At 43.2% G+C, this 24,597-nt stretch overlaps 1 protein-coding gene and 1 long non-coding RNA gene across 3 annotated transcripts in view; one reads left to right on the top strand and one right to left on the bottom strand.

The window, feature by feature from the left end:
- The window catches only part of LOC311528273, a 10,933-nt gene extending 4,133 nt beyond the window's left edge, over window positions 1-6,800 (bottom strand). Inside the window, exons 1-2 of the long non-coding RNA XR_014713557.1 lie at window positions 6,698-6,800; window positions 5,454-5,605 (exon numbers count right to left, since the gene is read on the bottom strand). This is a non-coding gene — a long non-coding RNA (uncharacterized lncRNA). The remainder of the gene's footprint in view (window positions 1-5,453; window positions 5,606-6,697) is intronic.
- On the top strand, window positions 6,179-24,597 carry ACTR6 (actin related protein 6). 2 transcript variants are annotated; one of them, XM_084643068.1, is made up of 11 exons: window positions 6,179-6,336; window positions 9,915-10,032; window positions 10,555-10,623; window positions 12,095-12,218; window positions 14,483-14,618; window positions 14,699-14,755; window positions 16,133-16,231; window positions 16,416-16,494; window positions 19,468-19,639; window positions 20,758-20,896; window positions 23,751-24,597. In XM_084643068.1, the coding sequence occupies exons 1-11, from the start codon at window positions 6,269-6,271 to the stop codon at window positions 23,755-23,757; spliced, it is 1,068 nt and encodes a 355-aa protein (XP_084499194.1). In that variant the 5' UTR covers window positions 6,179-6,268; the 3' UTR covers window positions 23,758-24,597. The 2 variants fall into 2 exon arrangements, with proteins under 2 accessions (XP_084499194.1, XP_084499193.1); XM_084643067.1 differs by lacking the exon at window positions 23,751-24,597 and adding an exon at window positions 23,462-23,673.

Genomic DNA, 24,597 nt, shown 5'->3' with positions numbered 1-24,597 from the left:
GCCAAGTATGGCTGCAGCTCATTGTAAAAGTGATAGGTCTATGGCTCAGCACTAGATCCATTGTTGGCTGCCCTGGCCTTGTGGTGTGCCTGGTGAAGTTCCTTCACTTTCACATGGCACTGTTGCTGATCCCTATCGTACCCCTTTGCCTAAATCCCCCATGCAATCTCTTTGTAGATGTCCATGTTTTTACACCTGGTCCATAACTGTGCTTGCACAACCTCTTTCCCTCACAGGCCCAGGAGATCCAATGCCTCCTGTACACTCCAGACAGAAGCCCATTACTGCATTGAGCTGGCATGTTGGGTTGTGCAGCTGCACACAAGAGTGAGCTCACCAAGCAGGGCAATCAGGAAAAGGCTTTCAAAAATATACACAGGGTGTATGTCACTTCCGATCTTTGTGACTGCTAGGGAGTGGAGTTCACAAGTGTGAGCAGATCGGTCACTTTTGGGCACTGTGGGACAGGCGCTGAAGGACTTTTAGGGTCAAAACAGGTCACAGTGTCTACGCTTGCACTGCCTTCACCTCAGTGTCAATCATGGCTCCATGCCATTCAGGGAGTTGGTTTTACTGGGTTGCCATAACAGGGCACTTACATTGACTGGAGACAAATTTGACCATAGGCACACGCACAAATAGATCAATGCAAAGCAACTTATGTTGACCTAACTGTGTAGGACAGACCAGGCCTAAGTCCAGGCTCCAGGAAGGTGTCTTCTACTGCACTCTTGGAGTTAGGCGCCTGTGCTGTTTTCAAAGAAGACTGGAAGAAGGTAGACCACCACCCTTGTAACTCTTAGTCCAGTGGTTAGGATAGTCACCTGAAGTGTGGGAAACCCCCAATTCATATCCACTTGAGGGGGAGAAGGGATGTGTCACATGTGAGTGCTCTAACCACTGGCCTATAGGATATTCTGATGGGGGGCTCCCTCAATCTCTTCTGTGGAAGCTGTTCCACTGTGAATAAATAATTTAAAAAGTCACTGGCCCAGATAGAGAGTGAGAAACTGCAAGCAGGAGAATGACTCTGTAGCCTAGTGGTTGGAGCACTCACGATCTAGTTCCCCTGCTCCAACAGCTTTTTAGTTATTAATTTTTAGTGGAACAGCTTCAACAGAAGAGACTGAAAAAGCCCCACATGAGAATATCTTACAGCCCAACATTTAGAGCACTCACCTGAGGGGTGACAGAACATTGTTCAAATCCCTTCTCCTGAGTGGGTCTTCAGCTGGGGGTATCCCTCATCCCAGATGAATGGTCTAAACACTGGGCTAAAAGTTGAGATAGGTCCTCCTCTTCCCACCCTCCTCCACTTGTTTAGTGCAATTTTATGTCTGGAACCAATCTGGTAGATGAGCTCTGAGCATGTTTAGCAGATTGGGCCCTGCAGATGAGTTAGATGGAGGAACTCCTACTTTCCCTTGGTTCATGCATTGTTCTGGGGCTTGGGCATCTGGACACCTACAGTGGGCCTGCAATGCACATGTGCAGGGCCATAAACATAAGTGCCTAGGGAACTTTTTGCTGCAGAACCTTGGAGGCTGAGTAAGTTTAGGCACCTACAGGGTTCAGTGGCAGCTAAGTTGGGGTTTTAGGAATCCCAGGGGGGCCTGATTTGGGGATTTAGTTGCCTAAAGTTGCAGTTAGAGACGTAAGTCCTTTTGTGAATCTAGCTCCTCATGTCTGTGGTTATAACTGTATAACCAAATGGTCAAAAGCATTCATCTTCATACTCTACCTCAAAACAAGACTCTGTTTGGTTACTGTTTGCATAGCCTAATCACTCATTGTTTGATAGTTCTCTCTAGTTAATGCTTTCTAAATATTATAGGAGATACATGATTTTTAAGGTGGTTACTGAACACTACTGTTGATGAGAAAATATATTTTAAAAAAGGACCATATAAAGATCTTGATGAGCTTCAGATATAAACTATGGAAAGCAAAGTGCTATAAGGAATACACAGGTGCCATACTTTTATATATTCCTCTTTGTTTCTTTAACATTTTCATCACTGAATGTGCCAGGCAATTTAAATTTATGGGATATAAATTCTGTTTGTGGCCTAGTCTACACTAGAAAAGGTTTGCTGTTACAGCTATACAGGCAAAACCTCCTAATGTAGACAAACTTCTACTGGTTCCTCAAATGAAATAAGGTATATGTGACAAATATAATTGCATCTACATTAGGGGCTTTTGCAGATATAGAAATGTAAAAACAAAAAAATCCTAACCCTGATTCTCATTAGTGTACTGGCCACAGTTTCTAGTGCAGTCCTGGCCTTGGAGACTGTCAGGGTATGTCTACATGGCATTTTGGAGCAAGTGGAAGAGAGCCTCCCAGCCCAGGTAATCAGATTTGGGCTAACTGGGCTCGTGCTAACCATCTAAAAATAGCTGTGTAGACAGTGCTTTGAAGTTATGATTCTGGCTGGAGCTTGAGCTCTGAAGCACAGCTCCCCTCCCTAGATTTTAGAGCCCAAGGTGCAACTTTAAAGCACTGTATATGCAGCTATTTTTAGAGCACTAGCAGAAGCCTCACTAGCCTGTCTGTTGACCCCAGCTGGTAGGCTCGCTCCCACTCAGGAAAATATGCTGCATAGACATACCATCTTGTGTGTGCCAAGGATTGCATTACTGCACTGTATTTATCCCTTTGGTGCTATCTTAATTTTGCTGCTCTTGGCTAAATGTTAACCAAGTTGAAGGACTGTTCCATAACAGCAGAGGCCAAAGAAAACAACTGTGCACATCCAGCACTGATAAAATAAAGCCTGTGTAATGCTGGCAGACCAGGTGCCAGCTCATGTCAAGGCCCCTAGGTCTCAGCTGAACACTGACAAATACATAACTGGAACCAATATGGCATACCTGTGTGTTAGTATTGTTAAAATAACTATTAGAGTTAGACAAATTTGCTTAGTGTTTAGACTTTATGGAATACTTGTAAATTGTATTTATTTCACTTATATCATCTGTATCCCATGTTATAAGGTAATAGTGTTTGTTCCATGACTATTGCTCCGTAATGGCAAACCACCAGTCAGAAGGGAAGTATTATCAAATTTGCAAACTGGATACAATTAACTTAGGCTTGAATAAAGACTGGGAGTGGATGTGTCATTACACAAAGTAAAACTATTTCCCCATGTTTATCCCCCCCCTCATTCCTCACACATTCTTGTCAACTGCTGGAAATGGCCCACCTTGATTATCACTACAATAGGTTCCACCACCACTCCTGCTGGTAATAGCTCTCCTTACCTGATCACTCTTGTTACAGTCTGTATGGTAACACCCATTCTTTCATGTTCTCTGTGTATATAAAATCTCCCCACTGTATTTTCCACTGTATGCATCTGATGAACCGATCTGTAGCTCACGAAAGCTTATGCTCAAATAAATTTGTTAGTCTCTAAGGTGCCACAAGTACTCCTTTTCTTTTTGTGGATACAGACTAACATGGCTGCTACTCTGAAACCTGTCATTATCAAGTGTGAAATACTAGTTTGCCACAGGAGGCGTTATCTCTTATTCAACAAAAAAAGACCCATCAACAGCAGATGAACCACTGTGGAACATCAGAGGACAAAAGACTTTACTGATTGCTTCCCTCACTGCCCAAAGAAGAGGTAAGGACGGAGCAACTGAATTCCTCCCAGAAACTGAGCTCGCAACATGAAGCAGAAGAATCGAAGGAATAAAAGGCCCTAACAAGCAGTAACTATTTTGTATGCTGCTTGAACTCTAAGGGGCCAGGATTACTAAGCACAAGCAAAAGGACATATAGAGCTTACTCAGAGAAGTATCTATTACTTTTTGTATTTATATGTTTTCCTTCTTTAACCTTGTAAATAAGTTATCTTATTTTCTTTTCCTAGTTAATAAAACTTTAGATCGCCAATCCTATAATAAACTACAGGCACGGTTTTTGGTGTGAGATCTCAAGTGCAGTTAACCTGGGGTAAGTGACTGGTCCTTTGGGACTGGGAGTAACCTGAATATTTACTGTGATTTTTGGTGTAAGGGACCATCTATCACAAAGACAAACTTACCTGGGTGGCAAAATAGATCAGAGTACCCTCAGGGAAACTCTCTGTGACTCCATGTTAAGGCTGTTATAGTGCTTGAAGAGTTTACGGTTGATAATTTGTTGGTGAAGTCTAAGTATAGAACTCTCAACCAATTTGGGGTTTGTGTCCTGTTTCTTAACAGTCTGCCCTGAGGTTGGAATCCATGCTCTTGTGCCACTGCAGGACAGCTTGATAACTTTTAAAGCCCAGATCCTCAAAGATATTTAGGCTCCTAACGTCCATTAAAATCAATGTTGTTTGCAGTATGTTGTAGCCATGTAGGTCCCAGGCTATTAGAGCAAGAAGGTGTGCGAGATAATATATTTTACTGGACCAACTTCTAGTCCAACAAAATATATTACAAGTTTCAGAGTAACAGCCGTGTTAGTCTGTATTTGCAAAAAGAAAAGGAGTACTTGTGGCACCTTAGAGACTAACCAATTTATTTGAGCATCCGATGAAGTGAGCTGTGGCTCACGAAAGCTTATGCTCAAATAAATTGGTTAGTCTCTAAGGTGCTACAAGTACTCCTTTTCTTTTTGAAAATATATTACCTCACACACGTTGTCTCTCTGTTGAAATCAAGTGGAAAGACAGAGGGATCAATCTTGACCCCACTGTACGTAATAAATGGCAAAAATTCTCACTGACTTTAATAGCAGACGGCTCAAAAAGAGAAGAGTTTCATAGAACAGCAATAGTAAGGTATCCACTCAAGTGACAGAAAATCTGTAAGGGATTTTAAACTTGAGTATGTTCCTTTAAAAAAAAAAAAACCAGAAAGTCAAGACTGATCTTTCCTGGTTTTCCTGGATAATTTTTTGTTGTCAAAGGAGATGTATATTATGAGCAATCAGATCTTAATCAAAAGCAGAGATATTGAATCCTTTCCCCCATGAGTTACTTCAGAATATTAAACAGGTATTTAAAAGTTTGCTTCATATTTGTTTTGTTAACAATCTGACTCAAAGTTCCTTTCTCCTTCTACTGCTCTGATCCTTGTCTCGATGTATCAATATCAGTAGCACTCCACTAACCAAGATCTGCCAAGATAAAAAAAGACCTGAATTTCTCTTGTTTAAAAAAAAAGGGGGGGGGGGAATTAACAGAACCCTTTCAATCATTCTTTTTTCCATTAAGAAAAGAGAATCAATAAGAGCAGAAACTCACTTTACATTCTACAGTTCTCCTTTAAAGCTATTCTAGTTTGTAAGTTTAACTACATATTTCTTACCTTGCAGTTAGTGACAACAGAAGTTTCATTTAAGATATTAAAATCTATCACCTGTCCTGTTTCTAAACTGCTGCAGAAGCAATTTTCCCCCCTTTAAATCTTATTTTCAGAATTTCTCAAGTGCCTGCTACCCTACTCACCCCGACCTTTGGCTGAGTTGCTCAAGTGTCTTTGATGCTATACCACGGAGCAGCGAGTCTCAATTGTTTTCTCCTTAATGCAACGGATGTGGTTACTTGCTTGTGTTTCCCTAGGTTGTTTTGTGGCTGAACCAATAATATCCTCTTCGCGGCTGCGGAGAGGGATTTACACCCATTAGCATCAGGCTACTTTGCAGTCTGCCTCTCCCCACCTCTCCCCCATAAAGCGTAGCACAGAGATTTCACCACAGACGCGTTTATATCAGGGACGCCCAGGGAAGAAGCGAGCGGGCTGAGGGGCGAGCCGGTGCCGCTCTCGCTGCCACTAGAAATCCCAGAACAAAGTCCCCACAAGCGGCAGCGCAGCTCGCGGGGCGCTAGCAGCGGCTGGGCGGCGAGCCCCGGGGTGGGGTGGAAAGACTCTGCACCCCCGACCCCGTTGTGCCTCCCCGCCCGTGCGGGCGCGGCGCAGCGCCTCCTCCCCCAGGTAAAGCTACAGCAGGTGCAGAGCCGCGCCCTCGCGCGAGACGCATCAGAACCAGAGGCGGCGACTCTTCCCCGCCTCCCCCCAGGCCGGGCCTCTCAGGGCTCTGCCTCCAGTGTCATGGCGGAAAGCGGAACTGAACACCACGTGTGATCAGTCCTCTCGCGCGAGGCACGCGGTCTCCCCGCGGCAGCCCTCGGGCTGTGGCAGGCGCCCGCCCGGAGTCCTCCTGCTCCCCATCATGCAGAGCGCACACGGCCCGCCGCTCAGACTCTATGGTAAGCACAGATGAGCCGCCCGCCGACGAGGCGGAGGCGGGGCCGGAAAGAAGATGGCGACGCTGGTGCTGGATAACGGCGCCTACAATGCCAAGATCGGCTACAGCCACGAGCATGTCAGGTGAGACCCGGCACCCGCCGCCGAGAGCCCGGAGCCCGGGCGGCTGCGCTGCGCTGCTCGGCGCCACGCACGGAAAAGAGCCGCCGCCGCCGGGTCCCTGCTCCCGAGAGAGCCTGGGAGGGCGGCCCCTGCCCCTCAGGCTCCGTTGGTCTGTCGGCTCTAGCTCCGAAAAGTGGCGAGGCGGCTCCTGCTGCAGGCCCGGGCCCGGCCTGTCCCCCTGCGCTGCGGGCTGCCGCTCGGCCCCGCAGGAGGAGCCTGTGAGCCCGGTACATCCGCCCCGGTGCTGAGGCTGCGGCCATGCCGCCTCTCCGAAATTAAGCGTGAGAGATGCGATTTCTGAGTAAAGTTGTGCCCGACTCACGGGAACATCCACGGCTGAAAATAAAAATCCTCCCAGGTCAATGTTCTGTCCCCAGACGCCCCACCGCCCAGTCGCAGACTTTTATGTTTCCCGAGCGGCAGTGGGCCCCCGAGGCCCCGCCCCACTCCGCCTCCGCCAAAGCCCTGTCCCCGCTCTGCCCTCTTCCTGGAGGCTCCCCACTCCCGCTTGCTCCTCATTGCCCTCCCCCAAGCGCCTTCCCCACCGGCCAGATAGCTGATTGGAGACCCTGCTCCCAAACAGCTGTGGCTGGTGGGTGCTGAGCACTCCCTGTTTTTTGTCCCTGAGTGCTTGAGCCTGTGCTCCAGATCATTAGTCAGGATTAATTTTACCTAGAATGTGCTGTGGCAGCTGGGGCTCCTGCTATCAGCCAGGCTTGGTCCTTAGTCTACCTCTGGCGGCCGGACTGCCTGCTGTCAGGATGACAACAGGAGCCACAGCCACTTGGGGGTGACTGCAGGAACCCCTCCTCATGAAGTCCCTGTGAGGTGAGGCGCCTGCTGTCAGCCTGCCCCCGGGACAGGGCAGGCTGACAGCAGGAGCGCAGGTAACCATGTGGAGAGGCTCCTGCTGTCAGCCAACCAGGGATGACAGCAGGAGCTACAGCTACCTGGGCTCCTGCTGTCAACCAGCCCTGGTTGATCTGGGCTCCCCGCTGTCAATCAGCTCGGGGGCTCCCTGCTGTCAGCCTCAGCCAGGGGGAAGCCTAGGTTCCCGAATATCAGCCTGGGAAGTGAGAGAGGGGACCCCACTGTAGCCTCCCCAGGTCTGGGGTGGGTGAAGAACCCTAAGAGGAGCAGGGGTGAGGCTGAGAGGGTTGAATTATGGCCTGGGGACTTAAGTGAGGAGGGTGAGGGCTGATGGGGTTGGGGGGCTGTATTAATAGTGAGTTCTGAGCTGATCGGGTGAGAGCTGGGAGGGTGAACTGAGGGCAGTGAGGTTTGATGGGTTAGGGGAGCTGATCTAATGGGGCAGTGACGATGGGGGCTGGGAGGTTGAACTGAGCTGGGTTGGGTGGAGACAGGATTAATTGCTGGAAGGAGAACGGTATGTGAGGGCGAGGGCTCCTGCAGCAGGAGCCAAAATCACCTTATCCAATACATGTGGGAGAGTGAGCAGCAGTACTAATTGTCACATGCATATACCGGGGGATGGGTAGGGGGAGTTCAAAAATCAAGAGACTGACCTAAAAACACAATGTAATCTTTTTTTAAAAACCTCATGATTTTTGGGCCAATCTCATTTTTGAGGTCCGACTCATGATGTTTGATCTCATGAAGTTGGCAATACAGCTGCTGCTGCCTGCGTCGCAAGGGGAATAAGTGCTGCGGCTGCGGGTGGGGCAGTCCAGGAGTGGGAAGGCTAGGGTGACCAGGTGTCCAGTGTTTGACTGGAACACCTGGTCGAAAAGGGACCCTGGCAGCTCTGGTCAGCACCGCTGACAGGGTCGCTAAAAATCCGGTTGGTGGTGCTGCTTAGCTAAGGCAGGCTAGACCCACTGCACTGTGCCCTGGAAGCGGACAGAAGGTCCAGCTCCTAGGCCGGGGGGGCATGAGGTTCCACGCGCTGCACCCGCCCCGAGCACCAGCTCCTCACTCCCGTTGGCTGGCTGGCCAATGGGAGCTGGTCCCTACGGGGGAGAGCAGTGCGCGCCATGGAGACTCCTGCCTCTCCCGCCGCCCCCCCCCCCCAGGAGCTGGACCTACTGGCTACTTCCAGGACGCAGCGCAATGCCCCAGGACAGGCAGCCAGCCAGCCTGCCTTAGCCCTGCTGCGCTGCTGACTGGGAGCCACCCGAGGTAAGCCCGTGCCCCAAACTGCTGCCCCAACTCTGAGCCCCCATCCAAACCCAGAGCCCCCTCCTGCACCCCAAAACCCTCATCCCTGGCCCTACCCCAGAGCCCTCACCCCCTTGCACCCCCATCCACACCTTGAACCCCTCATCCCCAGCCCCACCTCAGAGCCCCGATCCCCCCAGTCTCAACCCACAGCCCCCTCCCGCACTCCAAATCGCTCTGCCCCACCCCCTAGCCTGGCGCCTCCTCTTGCACCCCAAACCTCTCATCCCAGCCCCAGCCCAGAGCCAGCACCCCCAGCCCAGACCCCTCACACCTCCCACATCCTAACCCCCTGCCTCAACCCACAGCCCCTTCCCACATTCTGAATCCCAAGGCGCCCACCCCCAGCCTGGAGCCCCCTCTTGCACCCGAAACTCCTCACACCCAGCCCCACCCCAGAGCCCACACCCCCAGCCAGAACCCTCACCCCCCTCCTGCACCCCAATTCCCTGCCCCAGCCCAGAGCCCCGTCCTGCACCCTGAACCCTTCATTTCTGACCCCACAGCCTGCACCCCCATTTGGAGCCCTCATCCCCTCTGACACCCCAGCCCCAGACCAGTGAAAATGAGGGAGGGACGGGGAATGTAGTGAGCGGGGGACGGGGCCGTGGGGAAGAGGCAGGGCTCGGGTGTTTGGTTTTGTGCCAGTAGAAAGTTGGCAATCCCAGGGAAGGCTGAGGAAATTCTCAAAGCAGGAAGCTCCCTTCTTCTTAGGTTTCACACAAAGTGTAGCAACAGCTTTCACACCCCGGTACTGGAAAGCTTCAGTTAGTTAACCCTGTACCTTGCCAACTAAAACATATCTTCCAGAAAAAGGCATCCAGCCTTGAAGACATCAAGAGATGGAGATTCCACCATTTCCTTGGCAGTTTGTTCTAATGGGTTAATCACCTACGCTGTTTAAAAAAAATAAAGTGGAGGGAATTTATTTCTAATTTGTTTTTTTTTTTCTTGCTTTAACTTCCTGTAGTTATTGAATGTGATCCTTATCTAATAGCCTTAAGTGATCTTTTCATGTATCCTAGGCTCAGACCATTGAGTGTTGGGCAACTGCCTCAGGACAGTTTGCAACAAAAAAAATGTGATTGTTAAGGAAGGAAAACGTTCTTAACCTGTGGTTGGAAGTTTCTGTAATTTCATTTAGCACCTACTGTTTGATTCTACATGTTGTCATTGGCAAGACAATAAAACAATCTTGTGGTGTTGCAGTAACCAGGGTAACTGCTACTTTCTAAAAAATACAGTTACAGAATATTATGGAAAAGGAAGTATTTATGGAAATGATGTGAAAATGCACAATATGATTTTTTTATATCATCTATGATACAATGTGCAAGAAAACATTCTTAACTTTTTTTCAGTGTTATTCCCAACTGCCAGTTTAGATCAAAAACAGCACGTTTGAAAACTTTTACAGCCAATCAACTGGATGAAATTAAAGATCCCTCCGGACTCTTTTACATTCTCCCTTTTCAGAAGGTAATTAAGATGCTTTATAGTTTTAGCAATGCAGTCTGTTAAAGGCTGTGGGTTAAGCAATATTTATGTTTATTACATGCAATATGTTACAACTGTAGAGGCATAAATAATATTTAAAACAAACATCAGATACAGCAGTGTAGCTTCAGTATCAAGCATGAAGTGTGGCTTCTATAACCTGCCACCAGATACTAATTTAGGAAGCATGATTCATATGGTAAACTTACTATGCAATAATTTAAACTAAATGATAGAGAACAACAGAGGTACCAGTATCACTTATCTTTGGATCTTCTTGCTTGTAGCTGCACAACATTTACCCCTTTAAATAGGTTTGGAAAGGCTTCCATAATCTTAAAGAAGCAGCTCTTATTTGTGAATTTTGTTAGATTATCAGTCCATCTAACAATTACTGATGGAAGCCTGAAATTTTGCAGATTTGAAGTAGTTAATAAATATGCAATGTTGTCTAATAAATAATGTCTTCCTCCCCCACCCCACCCCACCTCAAAACTTCCACAGGGTTACTTGGTGAACTGGGATGTTCAGAGACAGGTTTGGGACTACCTTTTTGGAAAGGAAATGTATCAGGTAACTAAAACACTTAAGATACAAAAATCTATAAATACAGATTCAAAACAATTAATAGAAGTAATACAAAAATATTCAAAATCACAGATATAATGGTGAATTCACCAATTTATGAATTTTGCAGGAATATTCAACAAGGACTCACACCTAAAATTTAGAAAATTGAGTTACATATGATTTTCAGCTCAGTTCACTCAGGCCATGACTCTGCAAACTAGAGCCCATGTTTAACTTTACTCATGCAAGTAGTTTTGGTGACTTGAGTAGGACTAGTCACCTGAGTAAAGTTAAACGTGTGTTTGCAAGATTGGCGCTTCAGCTAGTAAAAGTTACTTGATAATTGTTTTCATAGACTTAATTAGTAAACTTACTTGAAGAGCCAGGTTTTGTTGCATGAAGGAGACAGTTACAAAAGTAGAAGAAGGGCTGAGATTTACATTGTGACAGTCTCTTGTAGAATCAAGTAGCCATTTTCTGCGTATTAATTTCTCATTTTTATGACGAATAAGTTGAATTTATAAAGTGTATTAATAGAATATTATTTTGCTCACCACACCAACATGGTTTAGCACGAAAAGAATGTGAGCGACTCTAGCCTTCATTTTTTTTCATAAGAAATAAATACAATGTTGTTAACTCATAAAGCTGGTCTTTACAGTACTCAAAGGGGAAGATGTTGGGAGCGAAATAACTCCTCAAAATATCTCTTTGTATAGATTTGGGTGGGAAAATTGGGCTGGTTTAAGATTTTAAACTACTGGGTTCATTAAGGATACTCATTATTGCCATGGTTTTGGTACTGGTTTGCAGAGTGAGCACTAAAGAAAGGAACTGTTGACCTGTGTGTTCTAGTTCCCGTTGAGTCCCGTTATGGTGAAAGCACCTTAGTGAGGGCCTGTTTTAGAAAGTCTGAGAACTGAGTAAGTGCAGAAAGAGCAGGGGTGAAATCCTGGCCTTACTGAAGTCAGTGTGAGTTTTGCTGTTGACTTCACTGCGGCTAGGCTATTACCCAGGTTACTAGAGGAGCCAAGCTTCTATACAAGTGGCAGTTCTGAAGATAAATTGTCTCCTGTAGTTAGTAGGACTAGGGTAAAGTTTCTTGTATACACTTTAAATACTCTTTTATTATTACCCATTGAAGTGTAGAAGAAAGATAAAGGTATAGGTTGTTCTTAAGAGCCACAACATTAAAAATAAGGGCACTGGACAGGGAAATGAAGGAATTCTGTCCTGCCCTGAAAAATTTTAACACGTGGTGTAGCAGTGACAGTGCACATACTGTTTCTTGTTAGTTTCCCCCCCCCCCCCAAACCCATGTGCCACAAGCAGCTAGTAGCAATGATATCTATAATAGGCCAGGGGGCAATTTTATAGAGCATGGTGGTTGTTACATACCACAAAATGTAAGTAGTATAGATAGTGGTTTCTAAAATGTTGTTTGGGAACACAACTTTTTTTTTTTCCCCCCTAGGTGGACTTTGTAGATACAAATATTATTATTACTGAACCTTATTTTAACTTCAGTTCAATACAAGACTCTATGAATGAAATTTTATTTGAAGAATATCAGTTTCAAGCAGTTCTTAGAGTAAATGGTGAGTATATATTTTGTTGCTCTGCATTAATGTGCTCCAGGCTAACTTCCCAATTTAAAAATAATGTGCCAAGAAAATTACTTCATTTATTTCCCTGACTCTGTAGAGCAGTATGTAACTTTTTATTTCTCTAACCTATATTAAATTGTGCATACACATCTAATGTTTGTTCTGTATTCCTCTATATTTGATACTTTAGTGAGAGGATTCTGATATGTAACAGCAAGAAACACAAAGTGAAATAGGGGGGAAATCAGTGTAGGTAGAAAGTCACTTTTGTGTTGCAGCTCCTTTCTGTCAGGGTTCTGTTTTTAAGTTGGCTTCTGATGACAGGAATGTTTGAGACTTCTTGAGATGAGGTAGTATGTGAAAGAGACTGCACTACTGCTTGTTTCTTGGCTAGATTTGTATGGAGTTTCTGACAGTTCTCATTCACTTTTCGAAGTGGCCCATGAAATACATTGCCACAATTATATAATACATCCTATCCTGCAGAACACATGAAATTGGTGACATGACTCCTCATATAGTGCCCTTTCTGATGATGATATAAAAGTAGGGGAGGGATGACTTGGCAGTGCATGTGAGGAGGGTCTTTGTAAGCAATTCAGTCACGTTTTAAACAAAATTCAGTACTGGTAGTGTTATGCTGAAATTATAGGAAAGATGTGTTGCTTTCTTTTTTTAAAACTGGCCTTGAAATAATAGTCATCTATCTTAGACTTGAACATATAAAATAAATGTTTTACCTTTTTCTGGGGAATGTTTTATAGTTGCAGTTTTCTTTGTTTCTGAAAAATATTTCAAATATTCAGGGGTCACTGAACATAGACTTAATATAAACTATTCTTGTGAATTTATTACACATAGGACACTGTGGGCATGGTCATCTTTTATTGACATAAATGGGAGCAGAATAAATAAATGGGCCCTGTGTTTGTATGTTTCCTCTTTGGAAGTACAGTAGAACCTCAGAATTATGAAAATCTTGGGAATGGAGGTTGTTCATAATTCTGAAATGTTTGTAACTCTGAACAAAATGTTATGGGTGTTTTTTTCAAAAGTGTACAACTGAACATTGACTTAATACAGCCTCATAGATAAGGTAAGAAAACTCCTAATGCAGAAATCACTACCGGTCAGTACCACAAATACTCAATGAAAACTTAGGGGATGGACAGTGTGGTTCCTCAGACCACTTTTAATTCTTTTTTGAAAATGTCATCTTGAGATTGTCAGTTCTTTCAAGTGGGAAAAATAATATTTTGTTTTGCATGCTCTCAAGTGGATTTCTTTACATGTATTTTAAAAAGGGAATGCAATGGAACTGTTAAGAGCTTTAAACAAGATCTTAAAATGCCAAATGGAATACCACAATTAAAAGATGGGATAGAGATTTATTTCCTTATCTTGATGCTTTTCAGTTTAAATAAATGCAAAGAAGAATCTTTTTGTATACAGAGTGAAGACCACTTGTAATCTCACTTTTTCAGAATTTTTTTAGATTAATGAGGTAAATAATTATAGCGTTCAACTATTACCTCTAACTGAAAATATAGCTTCCTGGTCAAGGAATATGTGTGGAAAGCTGTATAATTGTTGTACAACAAGCATTTTAAAAGGTATGCTTCCCTTCCAACATCCCCCATTGAGTTTGTGTAGTGTTTCTATTAGAATTGTTGTCACATTCCACCCCAGGAGTGACTGTATTTCAATGCCTGATTAAGTTACTCCTTTATATAAAGCACTGTGGGAATGAAAAAGAACCTGAAAATTGACCAGCTAGACAAATTGATACTAGAAATATGGCATACATTTTTAATAGTGAGTACTTAACCATTAGAACAGTTTACCAAATGTGGTGGATTCTCCATCATGGACAGCCTTTATATCAAGGTTTGATCTTTTTCTGAAAGATATGCTCTAGGAATTGTTTTTGGGAGGTTCTGACAGGAGGTCAGACTAGATGATCAAAACAGTCCCTTTTGGCCTTGGAATCTATGAATCACCTGGGCACACTGCAAAATCATTCTACTTGGGCTTTTGGGAAGGACAGAGCTGGATAAAGTCTGTTATATTTGAGAGAAGGTGGGGTATTATGTTTGATTAATTTTGGCAGTGGGTGAAATTACACTACTGGAGCTATTCTGTATTGAGTTACCAAAGATCTGCCAAAGGCACCTAAAATATGGGATAGGTACTGTATCTATTTAGATACATTTTAGATTTATATATAAATATGGGTTGGCATTTTTGTGTTTCAGCTGGGGCTCTCAGTGCACATAGATATTTCCGGGACAATCCATCCGAACTATGTTGTATCATTGTGGACAGTGGCTACTCCTTTACACATATTGTACCTTACTGCAGAAGTAAAAAGAAGAAAGAGGCAATTATTAGGTAAATTGCCTTATTTCTTTAAGGGTGGCTTTTTTTGATACGTCTGAAGCGAATAATGACAGATTTTTATTTTTTTTTAGGATTAATGTGGGAGGAAAGCTCTTAACCAATCATCTAAAGGAGATCATTTCTTACAGGTAAAATGTGCTAACTTTAGACACTTGAGGCCTGGTCAGAAGCCAATTAAAGTCAATGGACATCTTTTAATTAACTTAATTAGGGGTTTAGGATTAAGCCCTTTTTGAGGAAGAGGAAAGCCTGTAAAATGACATCTTGAGCTTCAGCTACCATTTTAACACCTTAAGACTCTAGTTCAGCAAAGTACTTAAAGTAGTTGCATAATATTAAGGATGTCAGTAGTCCCATTCAGTGGCATTACTTGCGTGCTTCAAGTTACACATATGCTTAAGTACATTACAGAATCAGGCCCTATGACTTTTTTTTGAGATGTCGTCATAGTAATAAAGCTATAGCCAGATTTCCACTTAACAAATAAGATGGCCCAGCTCTGAGAAATTGACAGTTTAATTCCACCTGAACAGTGAGTAGAATTCACTAAGGCAGTGTTTGTAGGAAGGTTCTAGATGGGTTGTGGGGCCCTAGGTAAACATACACTTCCCCAGCCCAGTGTGGAGGAGATGCCCTGGGAGGAAGGGGTGCAGTCAGAGAGTGCGCCTGCCTTGCAGTCACCCCATAGTAGTGGCTTCTGTCCCACTGGGCTGGGCCTGATGCCCCGTTCTGGGTGTTGTGACCAGGTGCATGGGGTTGCAGTGCCACTCAGGTCTGGCTCTGCTGTCCCTCATCCATACCACTCGCTCAAATACCAATTGGCCAGAGTGTAGCCCAGTCCCACAAGGCAGATGCTGCTGCTGCAGAGAAAGTGTGTGGCAGGCTCATTCTCCAACCTCTCCTCTTTTGGGGTCTCTCTTCTGCACTGGGTGGGGATTAGGATTATGGTGCCAGGGTGGAGATGTTTATATGTAATGGTGAGTCGCAAAAAAAGACAAAAGGCAGTTGGTGAGTCACCTTAGTAAAAAGTTTGGGAACCACTGCACTAAGGCTTGCATCCTGTATTGGGATCTCCTGTAATGGACCCTTAAGCCTGTGCAGGCGTCTTTGCTAGGAGAACCGGATGCAAGATCGTGGCCACAGTTCTTAGTGCTGATGGCTTTATGTTGTTTGGATTAAAGAGTAAACCATAAGGTCTTTACTATCCAGATGTTCAGAACATGGGACATATTATTTTTGTAGTTTTGCATTTATGGAATTGCATCGCAGCTGATTTATTAGAATACACATAACTGTCCTATAAAATTAAAATCTTTAAAGAATACCCTCTCATTTCTACATGTCAAAACTGCTTATATGTAAGTTAATGTAAACCTCTACATACTAAAATGTTAACTTCTTGCAATTTGAAAACTATAGGAACTGACCAATAGTGAAAAAGAATAATTATAAATACTATATGTTCCGGTTGATCTGTTTTCTAACTCTTCCTAATTTTTTTATAGGCAGCTACACGTTATGGATGAAACTCATGTAATTAATCAAGTGAAAGAAGATGTATGTTATGTGTCTCAGGATTTTTACAAAGATATGGAGATTGCTAAGTAAGTTTACTATATTGCCAAATTTGAAAGGAGGTCCAAGTAATCTAATTGGGTAGAGCCAAATCCTACCATCCGTATTCAGGTAAAACTCACCCTTAAGTCAAAGAGACTCTTACCTGAGTATGGCCTCCAGGATTTGGCACACTTTAACTATGTTCTGTTCTAAGTTTGTTGTCTTTTCCAGGTTGAAAGGGGAAGAAAATACAGTAATGATAGACTATGTTTTGCCAGACTTCAGCACAATCAAAAAAGGGTTTTGTAAGGTAATTATGACTGTCAGCCTTTTCTGAAATACTCTGTTTTCCTCTTCTTCCTTGATCGTGAGGGGGGAGGGGTGGATTTTTTTTTTTTTTTTTTTTTTTTTTGGTGGTACTGACTGGTAGTAATTTCTGCATTAGGAGTTAATGAGTAAAATTTTCCAAAAAAATGTAAGTGACATAGGGGTCCAAGTTTAACGAATTTTCAAAGTCATGTAGATATTCTCAGATATTTTATCCAACATTTGAAAATCAACTGTCATACCATAGGCTCAGTATCTCAATTTAACCCTGTATTTCTCATTCCAGTGAAAAATTTGAAGTATGTTATGTCCTAATTTTGATTACCTTCTCAAAACTGTTGCTTGTTATATGGTTATGATTAAGGCTACGATTTAGTCACAGGTATTTTTAGTAAAAATCATGGAGAGGTCATGGGCAATAAACAAAAAGTAACAGCCCCTGACCTGTCCATGACTTGTACTTTATAAATACCCTTAACTAAAACTTAGGTGCTCGGGGGGAGACTCCCACCACTGCTGCTCCAGAGGACAGGGCGGCCCGGGGACCAGCCCGGGACCAGCTGCCTGGGGCCAGCTGACCAGTGGCCGGTGTGGCTGGTCCAAAGTCTGCATGAGCTGCTCAGGCAGCCCTGGGGACAGCCAGACTTGTCGGTGCAGAAGTCACAGAGATCACGGATTTTGTGACTTTCCATGACGTCCGTGACCTTCCTGAAAGACTTGTAGCCCTAGCTATAATTAGGCGTGGCAGAATTTGATTTTCATTTTTTTCTAATATGATTTTTAATTATATTATTTTTAACTTTTTTATTTTTGCAGTTGGGAGTAGGGTTGGGGTTAGGGCAGTGCTGACAGCATGGCTGCAGGGGGCTCCCTGTGCAGCCAAAAGGGCCCAAGACACCAGAGGGCAAGGTGCAGGGACGGGCTGTGGTCGGCCTGGCCTGATGGACCAGGGACCCCTGCCCAGAACTGTAAGCAGAAGGATGAGGCTCTGGCTGTGTGGGAGACCACCCCACTGCTGCGCAGTTCCTGCCCATATTCCTGGCTGGTGAGTGAGCAAGTGAGGCTATGACAGTGGAGCTGCAGAGGGCTCGCTGCATAGCTGTGGAGCCAGTGACATTGGATCCCTGCAGGCCCATGGTGTGGGGAAGGCTGGGGTCCTGGTGGGGCACAGCAGACACCCTGGGACAGGGCTGCAAGGAGGAGGACATGTCCCTGGCTGCTACTGAATGGCTCCTGCCTGGGGATAGAGCCATTCGAAATGACAACTCCTCCCCCTCCTCCTCCTTGCAGTCCTGGCGGGGCATCTCTGCTCTGTGGAGTCAGGACTGCAGTTTTCCCTGAACCTTGTGCCTGCAGGGATCCCTTGTCACTGGCCCCACTCACTCACTGGGCAGGAGCTGGTTCCCTGCAGCCGCCAGCTCATCCTACTCCTTGCAGTCCTAGCTAGGGGTCACTGCTTCATTGAGCCAGGACAACTGCAGCCTCCCACACACCTTGGGCATGCAGGGATCGGGTCTCACTGGCCCCACTGTTGTGCAGGGAGCCCTCTGCAGTTCTGCTGTCATGGCCCTCCTCTCTCACTCCAATGATAGTGGAGCTGCAGATCCTGGGGCCAGTGACACCCAATATCAGCAGGTGCAAAGTGTGGGGAAGGCTGCAGTCCTGGCAGGGCAGAGCAGAGACTCCCAGCTTGTAAGTGAGAGGGGTCCGTGCCATTGGGGCTGCAGAGGCTCCTTTCACTGCCCCAGAAGCCAGTCAGCAGCTGTGTGGCCTCCCACACAGCCAGGGGCTTGGGCGCCTCCTCCTTGCAGTCGTTATGGCTAGGAGCCTCTGCTCTGCCTTGCCAGGACTGCAGCCTTGCCACTGTGCCTTGTGTCTGCAGCAATCAGGTGTCACCAGCCCTGAGACAACACAGGGAACCCCCTCACTCACTCCTGTAACAGCAGGGCTGCAAAAGGCTCTCCTCTTGGCTAGTGACAACCGATCTCTGCAGGTACCCCAACTGTTAGTGACTATTTTTCTTGTTGATTTCAGTATTGTTTATTTCAGTGTATCAGCTGAAATGATGTTTGCTGACAGTTATCAATTTTACAATCCAATGCTGCCAAGCCTAGTTAAATATAACTTCCTTGGCTGTAATTTAATAGTTCTATATCAAAGTGTAGTCATAAGGCACAATTCTGATTCTGATATCTTTCAGCTGTTTTCATATGCTATCCTGAGAAGTTTTGCTACTTCCTAGAACTCAGACGCTTACCTTGTAGTCAATATGTGTTTTGGATGAATTTTATTAGCATGATTACCAATAGAAATTGAGATAATTAAGGAAGGGATACTGTCTTCCATTATAGTGTCCTGTTTCTTTTGTCCATAACTCACCTTTTAGGGCTGAAATTTTCCATGCCTGTACTCCATCCTATGGCAATATATTTTTCACAAGGATCCAAATATCTTTTTTGAGTTATGAGGGTGAAAAAAATGTTCTCCTGCTAGAATAACACAAATCTAATACTTAGACTTTGCAAAATTGCTTATTAGTAGTGTCATTTAGAGAAGTAGAGTAAAATTTTCAAAAGTACCTAAGTGTGCACTAATCTTGCTTAGGCAAAACTGCAGGTGTCAGTGCAGAGGCTGGAATGGGGCTCCCTCAAAAATGCAGCACCAAAATGCTTTCATGTTGACATCACTGTCTGCTCAGTATGGCAGTAAAAAGTAAACATCGGGCACAATTCTCATGCTTAAAGACTAGAGTAAGGGATTACAAAGCATTCTGGAACAGATGTCTGCTCCCAAAGACTTGTGCATGATACATGACTCAATCTATAGAAAATACTACCTTCAAAACATCCATAACAGGTAAAGAATATGTAAACTATGAGATCAGATAAAGTTGTTACTCTTGTGTATGTTCTTCCATTTTTAAGAGGTAGTTATCCTTCATGTTTGCCTAATTTAGCCAAGGGAAGAAATGGTGTTAAGTGGAAAATACAAGACTGGGGAACAAATACTTCGTCTAGCAAACGAGAGATTTGCTGTTCCAGAAATTCTCTTCCATCCTTCAGATATTGGCATTCAAGAAATGGGAATTCCTGAAGCCATTGTTTATTCAATTCAGAACTTGCCTGAAGGTATGGTGGTTGCAATGTTTTGAAATGTATTCTTGAAGTCTGAATATTTTTGTTAGAATCCAAAGTGTATGAGAAGCTTAGCATACTTTGTGCCAGGCATTAAAGAACTAAAAATTAATTAAAAGTGCAACAGTTTTAACTCCTTGTGAATGTCCAGAGCTCTTTTGCAGTTTCCTGTAGTATTTCCTGTTGTGGAAATGCTTGCTCACTCTGGTAAGCTGATTGGTTTCTGTTTGTGCTTCAGATAAAGTATAACAATATGGATGGAAACCTCATGAGTTCATTTTCCAGTACAAAACACAACCACATTAAATTCTTTCCTCTGAGGATGGAATCCTCATAGCTGCACTTGAACTTAATTTCATTTTTATTTTAAAATGCCTTTAGTGTTGGGGGAGGAGGGAATTCATGCTGGCCACAATATGCTGGCAAATGAGGCCACTGAATCTTAAAAATGAAAACTAATCACCCTTCTGGCTGTGTTGTATTCTGTGGAAGCAACAATTGTAACGTGCATTATCATGTTACTAGGTGTGTAGATACATTTCTAATGAATATGGCCAAACTTCTGCAGGGGAAAATGTTCATGACTATGTGGTGTCACTTCACAGCTGTAGCATCAGAGCCACAAAATTACATTCATTCTAAAAATATGAAAATTAAAATCTCTTGGACGTTGATACTACTGTATTTCTTTCCCCTAAACTGGGCTGTTTGAGAGTGTTCATGAAATCCAACATTTTTTTAATAATAAATTTCTAAAAGACAAATTTTGAAAGCCACACAAAGCAGAGGGACACTAATGAAAGTTTTCTTATTTAAAAAGGGTGCAGTTCATCAAATACACCCATCACACAAGAAAACTAGTTTCACACTTGTGATTATCAGCTTATTAGTGGAGCCTCTTGATATGTGCACATTCTATGGCTTACAGTTATCCATGCAATACCCTTTCTCTAAATATAACCAGTATGTATTTAATATATGTAGAACATTATCTAAAGCATAGTTAAAAACATTAGTTTTAATTCTTGTCCACTTTAACTTAAAGTTCATGAAGAAATTAGAGAATCTTAAGCTGTTATCACTAAATACTTATGTTTTGGTTTTGTTTAAAGAAATGCAGCCTCACTTCTTCAAGAATATTGTTCTGACTGGGGGAAATACCCTTTTCCCAGGCTTCAGGGATCGAGTCTACTCTGAAGTTCGATGCCTCACTCCAACTGATTATGATGTTTCTGTTGTTCTGCCAGAAAAGTAAGTCCTAAACAATATAAATAAAAATGCATCTATTTTTCTGTTTGGTTCTCCTAACAGAATAGAAATTGTAAAGTAGAATTCCTTCTGTTAATTAAAGATGCTTATCTGTGTCATCTTTATATTCCATCATTTAACTTAATCTGTTCAGGTGGCCCAAAACTGAACCAGAAGGATGTTGTAACTCAGTACTTAAAGTGCATTTGCAGAGCTATATTGTGCTTGCTGCAATCCTGCAGACACTTACATGTGTGCTTAAGTTTACTTTTGTGAGTAGTTCCATTGAAATCAATGAAACCATCCACAGCAGCAAAGTTAACCAGTTGCATATGTGTTTGCAAGATCCGGGGGATTATTTTCACATCTCTTATTCTGAAGAATTCCTGAGTGTTATAAACATTATACATACCATATCACTGATACCTGCAGCACTTCTGGGATTTGGAGAGTAGCAACGGGGTGGATGACTGACAGTGTCAGGAGTTGCCAGGGCAGATATTCACCTCTCTCAAAATCATTATGGAATCATTAATGTCTGTGCAGAGTAGCGAGAATGTAGGTTCAAAGTCTCATCCTAAAGATTCCCCCACCAAATAAATACATTGTATGGGAATTTTATCTACTGTGGAAGGATGGAAGGCCAGCTCGAATTTGAACCTTAGTTTTGAAACATTCCTTTCAACCAAATGCTTAAACACTGTATCATACCCACTGGCTCCAAACCAGTTTTGTTAGTACAAGCCATTCACCTTTAAAGAATAACTTGATCAGATTTTTTTTTTTTTAAAGTTAGCCTTGTAAATGTGAAGTGTGTTGATTTTTTTTTTTTTTTTAAGAGGAAAACATTCTCTACCCATGGAAATTAGTTATTTGGCCTCTTTGAGGAACCTTAAAACGTGATGATCAAATAACTGGTACATGCCTGATGTAATAAAACAGTTTTAAACGGAAGCCTCTGTATTTCTGCTAAACGTGTGATCACTCTCCTATACAGTAACTCCTCACTTAAAGTCATCCCGGTTAACGTTGTTTCATTGTTACGTTGCTGATCAGTTAGGGAACATGCTCATTTAAAGTTGTGCAGTGGTCCACAATTATGTTGTTTGGCTGCCTGCTTTCTCCACAGCTGGCAGCCTCCCTATGCCTCCTCCCCCCCCCCCCCAAGCACCTCCCACCCGCCGGCAGACCCCACGGATCAGCATCTTCACCTTCCGCCTCCTGCATGCAGCAATCAGTTGGCTTGTGACATTTAGGAGGCGGGAGCAAGGACTCCACGCACAGGCTCCCAGTCCCTCCCGTGCCTCCTGAACACTGCAAACCAGCTGATTGCCCTGGGCAGGGGGCGGGGAGGGAAGGGGAGCCTGCGCACCTCCTGCCTCCTAAATGCTGCAAACCACCTGATTGCCTCGGGCAGGAGGGAGGGGGGAGAAGCAAGGACTCGGCTTGCTACGTTCAGAAGGGAGGGGGGAGGAGCGAGGACACAGTGTGCAAAGTAAAGGGGAAGGAGGTGGGGTGGGGAGGGGAGAAGAGGCGGGTCAAGGGTGAGGGCTTGGGGGAAGGGGTGGAGTGGGCGGGCTGAGGGTTGAATGATGACGACCCTGACAGGGAACGCAGCTCAAAAGTGATTAGGGGAGTTGGTCATCTAATGACTTGCTATAAAGAAACTTACCAAGAAAAAAAAAAGGAAAGCAAAACAACAATCTCTAGATATGTTTTTTCGAGTTCAGCAAGAGGAGCAGCCGGATAATCCACCCTCTTCCACTCTCTGACTCCACCATCTCAACCAAGCTTCATACTCAGCAATGATGATTGTAGTATTAAATTGCTTGTTTAAAATTGTTTAAAACTTATACCTGTATTAAATTGCTTGTTTAAACTGTATATAATGCCTTTTGTCTGGCAAAAAAAAATTTCCCTGGAACCTAACCCGCCCTTATTTACATTAATTCTTATGCGGAAATTGGATCCGCTTAACGTCGTTTCACTTAAAGTCACATTCTTCAGGAACATAACTACAGTGTTAAGTGAGGAGTTACTGTATAGATCTGTGATCTAGCTATATAAAGGTTCTTTTGTTTAATAGAAATCCTGCTCTCACTGTCATCTAATGAGTTCTGATACCAATTCACCACCATTCTTTGGCCCAATTAAGTTGTTCTGATTTCCTTAAATGGACACTGTCATTTTGAAAATATCACTTGGGTGAGGTATAGCACCAACAATGAACTTGTAAAAGTTTTCATCAAATATTTGCTGCTGAAGCTCAATGCAGGACTCACTCACCATTCCTAAAAAATACATGGTTACCAATTTAAAATTTTCATAAACCCACTAAAAAGATCTGGAATACTCTGAGCCAGGCCCCCACTGCATCTTTCTAATGAATGCAGTTTTTCAACAGATTGTCCTGATGTATAGGCATAATGTCTTCTGGTTTTACATTTTATTAATGGTTGTGGCTAATTTCTAAGTAAAAGCCCTAAAATGATGATCTCATTTTTTCAAATTACTACATAATTTGAAGTATTTAAAACTAACTTGTGTGGTAACTTTTTCCCCCCCCAGCCCTATTACTTATTCTTGGGAAGGTGGAAAGTTGATTTCTGAAAATGATGATTTTGAGGATATGGTAGTAACTAGAGAAGATTATGAAGAAAATGGACACTGTATTTGTGAAGAGAAATTTGATATTTAAGTGCCACATTTGGATATATAGTGATACTCCACTATTTCACTTTGAATGGAACTTATTTGAACTACAAATTATTTTATGTAAATTAGAACTGTGTTCTAACTTTCTTTCCTATAATTAGGAATGTACAATTAATTAGTGCAAATAACTTTATTTTCACAGATTTTAAACTACCACTGAAGACTAATATGTTATATATCACCCTTTGTCATTTTATCTTTAGATTCTGTCCTTACTAAAAATTTTCGATAATTGTGTTATTTTACTTTAAAAAAGTGTTAAAAAAACTGTTAATGGCATGAAACAAAAATATTTGAAGATTAGTGCAAAACAATTGTATAGAAATGAAGCTTTAGTCTAAATTTTATTTTCTCTTCCAAGATGAATGCTATTGTCTTTTACTGAAATAGTATGCAGAATAATCTGCATCAAATACTCTTTAACCTGGAGCTCATTTTAACATGTCCTGGGAGGAAAAAATCCTATGAAAGGCTTACTTTGACTGGTTGAAATTATCTCCGTGAATGGTTAAACAATGGTTAAACTCAAAGTGTAATTATTCCAGTGTGGACTGTACCCCAACTTTCTGAATACTTTTCTTTTTTATAAGTTTAGGGTAAGGCTATAGAGCAGCGATTAACCCTTTGCACAGCTCCCATATATAGTTTAGAAAAAACAATTCAGTCTCCAGATTAACTTCTTTGTTAGCCTTCCAGCACTGACTCTAACTCTGCCGTTTATTTTGGCTACTGGACTCACATTTGAATATTAAATTATAAAAAAAAGTTTGAGTTGTATATAGTTCACCAACATCTCAGGTCTCTATTTTAATCCTTGTCCTTCCATACCTCCCCCCTTTGTTCTCCCTTTCTGTTGCATTTAATTTAGATAGTTAACTTTCAGATATAGACCCATCAGCTGTGTCAAGTGCCATGAATATCCGCTATAGATGTATTAAAATTAAACATACTTCCAATTGGCCTTTGCAAAACATCTTAATCTAACTTTC

Source organism: Lepidochelys olivacea (genome assembly GCF_965140295.1).
Source record: "Lepidochelys olivacea isolate rLepOli2 genome assembly, chromosome: 1".
Lineage (NCBI taxonomy): Eukaryota > Metazoa > Chordata > Testudines > Cheloniidae > Lepidochelys > Lepidochelys olivacea.
This window is presented reverse-complemented; position numbering and strand designations above follow the sequence as displayed.

Coding starts and splice junctions, on each gene's coding strand:
- ACTR6 (XM_084643067.1), top strand. CDS start 6,269: ATGGCGACGCTGGTGCTGGATAACGGCGCCTACAATGCCAAGATCGGC. Junction 14,756..16,132: donor AAGGAGATCATTTCTTACAG/GTAAAATGTGCT, acceptor ATTTTTTTATAG/GCAGCTACACGTTATGGATG. Junction 19,640..20,757: donor AATTCAGAACTTGCCTGAAG/GTATGGTGGTTG, acceptor TTTTGTTTAAAG/AAATGCAGCCTCACTTCTTC.